We start from the raw sequence: 7,034 nt of genomic DNA on the forward strand, positions 1-7,034 counted from the left end.
TTCTTTCTTTCATTTTGAGATGGAGTTTCATTCCTGTCGCTCAGGCTGGAGTACAATGGCACGATCTTGGCTCACTGCAACCTCCACCTCCTTGGTTCAAGCCATTCTCCTGCCTCAACCTCCTGAGTAGCTGGGATTAGAGCCATGCACCACCATGCCTGGCTAATTTTGTATTTTTAGTAGAGACAGGGCTTCTCCATGTTGGTCAGGCTGATCTCTAACTCCTGACCTCGGGTGATCCACCCGCCTCGACTCCTGAAGTGCTGGGATTACAGGTGTAAGCCACCCTGCCCGGCCTCCCTTTCCTTATTTTTCTGGCCAGGATACCACCCAGGTTAACTTAGTTTTCCTGTCTTTTTTATTTTTATTTTTGACACAGTCTTGCTCTGTCACCCAGGCTGGAGTGCAATAGTACAATATCTGCTTACTGCAACCTTCACCTCCAGGGTTCAAGCGATACCCCTGCTTCAGCTTCCTGAGTAGTCCTGAGACATGAGCCACCACACCCAGCTAATTTTTGTATTTTTGGTAGAGATGGTTTTCACCATGTTGGCCAGGCTGGTCTCGAACTCCTGACCTCAAGTGATCTGCCCACCTTGACCTCCCAAAGTGCTGGGATTACAGATAGTTTTCCTGTCATTTAAGTCCTCATTAATTCTCAGAATCCTACCTAGTTATTTTGTAGAATGTTCCTCAATTTATATTTGTCTTATGTTTCATCATGATTGGATTCAGGTTATACATTATTTGGCAGAAATAGCACACTTTTGATATTGTGTCTTTCCCAGTGCAATATCAGGAGGCACATGCTGTCTTGTTACTAGTTATGTTAACTTTGACAACTTTATTAAGGCAATTTAGTATTCAGTATATAACAAGCAAGCATGCTAGTTTGTAGTCTTTTCTGGACAAGTAAGGGTTCCTTCTCCATTTCAATGCCTTTTCTACACCCACCAGTGCAATTAGTCACCTTCAGGGGGAAGACTGCTGAGATGGAATTATTTTTAGCAATGACAATAATTTGTTGGGGTAATAGTTGTGCAGCCTGTTGCCGCCATCTAAGCATTTTTACATGGTTTCGTTCATTTAAATCTAACAAACCAGTGAGGGGGCCAATTATTAGTATTTGTATTGAATGAGAAATTAGAATTCTAGAATCACATACCTATTTATTATCATGACATGGCTAAATCGAATTAATAGATAGTTAAATGGTTATTTTAGGCATCAGATCCTTTTGTATGTGGTATCTGAGAAGCCACTGAGGCAGGAGACAAGGGAAGAATTTGGGAGGATCTGCGTGCAGAGGAGTGGGAAAGAGAAAAGAGGAATGCAATTAGAAATAGGATTCAGGCTGAATTCAAAGCCTTAGTGATGATGACGGGTTCTTAGGTTCGGGTATGGGCAGAAAAAAACCAACTCGGAGACTACCTTCAGGGCAGAGCGGATTCTTTGCAGTGGGTAGGGGCTGGGCCCGGGATGGAGGGGTCGAAGGGCTCTGGCGGGACCCAGATGAGGGTAGGGCAGGGCAGAGTATGGGGGCGGGGATTTTCAGTGACGGGCGGGGTTACGGTTGGGCAGCAGGTGGGCGTGGCAGGCATGGGAGGAGCCAATCTGTGAGTGGGTGGGCTTATCGCAAGGCCGAGGGTGGGCGTGGCCGACGTGGGGTGGGCCGCAGCCGACCGAGTCGGACCCGACAGTCGGGGCGCTTCCGGGTGTCACCTCCAGAGGGCGCCGGCCGCGGAGCCGCCCTCAGAGTCGCGGGGCCGGACGCAGCGCGGCGCCGACCCACTCGCCCCAGCCGCCGCCATGAAGGCCGTGGTGCAGCGCGTCACCCGGGCCAGCGTCACAGGTCAGTCGGGCGGGGCCGGGCCGGGGAGGAGCCGCCCCTGACCCCCACGACAGGCTGTCCTGCGTGGGGGTCCCTCTGCGCCATCCTCGGGGTCGCTGCGGCCCCTCCGCGAGCCTGGTTCCCGTTGCGAACTCGGTCCCGCAGCCACGAGTCCCCGGGGCCGGCTCCTGGGCAGCGCGGCGGCCGGAGAGCTCCTTGCACGTGCCCGGCCGGCCCCGGCGCGCCCCTGGCTTAGGGATCTCGGCAGCGGATGCCGGAAGAGCGCGCCTCATTCTCAGCACCTTTGTCCTGTGTGCCGGGTGGCGGAGCCTAGGAGCATCCCCGCAACCCGCTCTTCAGGGAGTGTTGATGAACCACGCGTAGAGCATTTCCGGAGCAGGCATTCCTCCCTTTTCACTGCTGTATTTTAAACGTTCCATTTTTGCTCATTTTTACGTATTCCAATTTTTATGGGGCTTGACTCGGATGAAATGCACAGATGCGAAGAGTTGCTCCTTGCGCTGAGCTCTGATAGTTGCATGCACGCACGTGACCGGAGCCCAGGCTGGATGGGGGGCGCCCCCGCCAGGACAGCCCTTGCCCTAGCTCGCTGAACCCTGTGCCAAGGGATCGGGATCTAAAGAATTGCGGATGAAACGTTTATCTTTTTCACTCATTTCTTGTGGACCAACCCACCCGACCACTAGTCATCACTTGAGAACCCTAGTCTCGGTTGAGCATCAGAGGTCCAGATGATTAGTGTAGATAATGTAGTCGTTTTAAGAAAACCAGGGTACAAAAGATATTTTTTAAAAAACATGGAAATGACAAGCTTTATATTGTCTTTAGTCTTTTCTGTCTTTATTGGCAGAAATATATTGTTTCAGTTCAGATAATTTCAGATATCCTCTCCTTGGAGCCAGTCTGCACCAAATATGTGTTCTTATGTTCACAAAAGTATGAATCTTAAAAACAAAACAGGCCGGGGGCGGTGGCTCACGCCTGTAATCCCAGCACTTTGGGAGGCGGAGGCGGGAAGATCACTTGAGGCCAGGAGTTTGAGACCTGCCTGGTCAACATGGTGAAACCCCATCTCTACTACAAATACAAAAATTAGCCGGGATTGGTGGTGGGTGTCTGTAATCTCAGCTACTCCGGAGGCTGAGGCGGGAAAATCGCTTGAACCCGGGAGGTGGAGGTTACAGTGAGCCGAGATTGTGCCACTAACCTCCAGTCTGGGCCAAAGGGCGAGACTCTGTCTCAAGAAACAAAACAAACAAAATCCTCCGAAACAATAAAACAAAACAACGAAAACCCCTACAGAAATAACCAAACCCACCAAAACTATATATTTAAATCTGAGAGTCTACTTTTCACCCTGCCTAATGATTTCTGAGCTGTTCTGGTAACTTTGGTTTTGGCAATGGTCCTGGAATAATAGGGGGATAGAGTAGCACTAGGATTTCGGAATTTCAAAGGTTTTTAACAATTTTGGTAAATATTTAAATTCATGAAAACTGGGAAGATTAATAGATGAAAGATGTTTTGCTTTATTGAGAAGAATCGTACAGCCTCCTGTACTTTTGGGAGGCTGAGGCGTGTGGTCATCACTGACCGATTTAAATTTTGATATTCTCTCTGCTAAACTCTCTATCCTGCTAATCTGGAATATTGAAAATGTGTATTCTGTGAGATATGCTGAATAGAGTTCAGGTTATTTTGGTTCATTATTTGAATTATATGCTTTTAGTTAGAACAGCCAAACCTGCATATTTTACCTTATCTTTTTTAGATAAGGATGTTAATTATAGGAAAATAAAGAATTTGGGAATTCTGGGTTGGGGAACCGTGGAATTCTGTGTTAGAGGGGCCCTCTACTTATGCAGGCCTTCTAATTGCGTTGTAATGGAAAGGGATTTTTCTCATTCCTTTAAAATGTGGCTGATTTCACTGAAATGTGGCTGTGTTTGAATGGCATTTTATTTTAGGGGTTCTAAAAGGTTAACTTCTTGTTTTATGGTCAGGACAGCATAGAATATCAGGAGTCACACTTTTATTTTATTTTAAAGTAGTTGGCTGACTTAACCTTTATTTTTAAATTTATGTATTTATGGTTTATTTGTTTGAGAGATGGGGTCTTGCTCTGTCACCCAGGCTGAAGTGCAGTGGCACTGTTATAGCTTACTACAACGTCAGACTCTTGGGCTTAAATGATCCTTTCTCCTCAGCCTCCTGAGTTGCTAGACTATAGGCATGTGCCACCATTATGTTCAGCTCAGGAGTCATACGTTTTACTTTGTGGTAGATTCAATTTACGTGATTGGTCAAACACATTTTTTTTTAAATAGTAACCCTTTAATATCATTTGATGCCTAGTCCATCAGATTTCTCCAATTGGCTAGTTGGTTTTGTTTTTTTTTTTTTTTTTTTTTTTGAGACGGAGTTTCGCTCTTGTTACCCAGGCTGGAGTGCAATGGCGCGATCTTGGCTCACCGCAACCTCCGCCTCCTGGGTTCAGGCAATTCTCCTGCCTCAGCCTCCTGAGCAGCTGGGACTACAGGCACGCGCCACCATGCCCAGCTAATTTTTTTTTGTATTTTTAGTAGAGACGGGGTTTCACCATGTTGACCAGGATGGTCTCGATCTCTTGACCTCATGATCCACCCGCCTCGGCCTCCCAAAGTGCTGGGATTACAGGCTTGAGCCACCGCGCCCGGCCCTGGTTTTGTTTTTGTTTTGAGACAAGAGTCTCGCTCTGTTGCCTGGGCTGGAGTACAGTGGCACTCTCTCGGCTCACTGCAGCCTCCGCCTCCTGGGTTCAAGTGATTCTCATGCCTCAGCATCCTAAGTAGCTGGGCTTACAGGCTCACACTTTTGTGCCTGGCTATATTTTTTTGTATTTGTAGTGGAGACGGGGTTTTGCCATGTGACTAGGCTGGTCTCAAACTCCTGGCCTCAAGCGATCTGCCTGCCTCAGCTTCCCAAAGTGCTGGGATTACAGGTGTGAGCCACTGCACCCAGCTTGATCAAACACATTTTGATGCCTTAGGTTGGGTATTGTGATAATCTAATTTTTAAGTTTATTATGGCACATTTCAAACATATTAACAGATGGAATAGTGCAATAACCCCCATGTCCCATCACTCAGTGTCAGCAGCTAAAATCTGATGCCTGTAAGCACACTGTTGGAAGAGGATCTAAAATGTTTGGGTTTAAATAGGTTAACTTAAAAGGCTGTGAATTCTTGAAGAAATCTCAGGGCTGATGCCACTAGTAGGTAGAGAAATTGACCAAACATCTCAGATCTTTTCCAGCCCTGTGATCTTTTGTTTAAAGTGGTGAGTCTCAGATTTTTTCCTTTGGTGATCCATTTGTTTATAATAAAAGATCCCTTTGAACCTCCTTGTCCTTCCATTCTTCCCTGGAGGAGGGACAAAACTGCTCCAAAATAAGACACCAGTCTCTGTGTCATATATAGACTTTGGGCCATAATTTATTTCATGTTAAGATAATTATAAAACTGTCAAAATTCTTTGATAGTGATTCTACTTTTGAGAATCTACTCTATGCAGATAATCCTAATTGTAAAAAAGGCCTTAGGGCACAAAGATTTTCACTACATTATTTACCGAAGTGAAAATTTTGAAACAAGCCATATATTCAGCAAAATGGGATGGTTAATTTGTCTGCTAGATCAGATGAATCTATTCAGAGGTGTTTAGGAAAAGGTTATGACATGAAAAAGTTCTTATGCAATATTATTACAAAAATTTATAGGCAACGTTATTATAATAGTTGAAATCAAATAGGAATTAAAATATATGGATAAAGAAAATATTCAAAGGATATCATTAAAATATTAAAGTGCTTACTTTTGTGTGTTTTTTTTCTTGTTTCTCATATTTTCTAAAATGTGTAATCCTTACTTTAATGATAGATATAACTTCATGACCTTTATTTTTTAAAACATACTTTGGGAAAAATTTAGAAAGCATATCAGCATTGTAAAAAGTAATGTTGATATATTCAAAGAACAAATAAAGCCAAAGGCTTTTTCTAAAGCAATGCAAATGAGCAGACCAACCCCAATTGTTTACTGCTTATGTCAGGATAGATTATTTCTGTTTCAGCCTTTGAGGCAGTAGCTCAAAGGCCAGTAAGTCACACACATATAGTTATTATAAGAAAAGCAGTGCAGAAGAAAATATTAAAAAATGTTTAGCATAAAAGTAAGAGAAATTAAGCGTTACTGATATTTCAGGAATGGATTGATGTGCTCCCCTGGGGTCTGAATACCAGGTGGTCCCTTGTCATTATAATTGAAGAAAGAGGGAAGTTTCTCACCCCTTCTTTAACTAGCAGTATATTGCAACATGGCATAGTCTATGTTATGGTGTTATATTTATAGCTATTATCTAGCAGAAGCAAGCAAACACCAAGAAAATGGGTGAGTTGACCCTTCTATTCCTGATTAGAACATTGGGTCAGTACAAGATGAAGTAGTAAAACGACATAATCCAATAAGATTGGCAAATGATTGGCCAAAAAAAAAAAAAGGAGAAAATTATCAAGAGCACCACTTGAACTACTGATTTAGTTGGGTACGATGGTGTGCCTCCATAGTCCCAGCTACTCTGGAAGCAAAGGCCAGGAGGATTTCTTGAGCCCAGGGGTTCTGGGCTATAGTGCACTGTGCTGACCTGCTGTCATACCAAAGTTCTGCATCAGTAGAGTGAGTTCCCAGGACCAGAGGACCACCAGGAGGGATGGGCCAGCCTAGGTTGGACACAGAGCAGGTCAGAACTCCTATGCTGATTAGTAGTAGGATTGCCCCTGTGAATAGCCACTGCACTCCAGCTTGGACAACATAGAGAGATCCTGCCTCTTAAAAGAAAAACAAGTAAGAAGCCGGGTGCGGTGGCTCAAGCCTCTAATCCCAGCACTTTGGGAGGCCGAGGCGGGTGGATCACGAGGTCAAGAGATCGAGACCATCCTGGTCAACATGGTGAAACCCCGTCTCTACTAAAACTACAAAAAATTAGCTGGGCATGGTGGCGCGTGCCTGTAATCCCAGCTACTCAGGAGGCTGAGGCAGGAGAATTGCCTGAACCCAGGAGGCGGAGGTTGCGGTGAGCCGAGATCGCGCCATTGCACTCCAGCCTGGGTAACATGAGTGAAACTCTGTCTCCAAAAAAAAAAAAA

The 7,034-nt window shown here is 45.0% G+C and overlaps 1 protein-coding gene across 2 annotated transcripts in view; it reads left to right on the forward strand.

Moving 5' to 3' along the window:
• The first annotated feature begins 1,637 nt into the window (after positions 1 to 1,637).
• Positions 1,638 to 7,034, forward strand: part of DTD1 (D-aminoacyl-tRNA deacylase 1) — a 159,854-nt gene continuing 154,457 nt past the window's right edge. For both annotated transcript variants that reach the window (XM_032248101.1, XM_032248103.1), the window contains exon 1: positions 1,638 to 1,852. In XM_032248101.1, the coding sequence (XP_032103992.1) occupies positions 1,810 to 1,852 (43 nt within the window). In that variant the 5' untranslated portion in view covers positions 1,638 to 1,809. The remainder of the gene's footprint in view (positions 1,853 to 7,034) is intronic.

Source organism: Sapajus apella, unplaced genomic scaffold (assembly GCF_009761245.1).
Source record: "Sapajus apella isolate SASKATOON/1434 unplaced genomic scaffold, GSC_monkey_1.0 scaffold65, whole genome shotgun sequence".
NCBI lineage: Eukaryota > Metazoa > Chordata > Mammalia > Primates > Cebidae > Sapajus > Sapajus apella.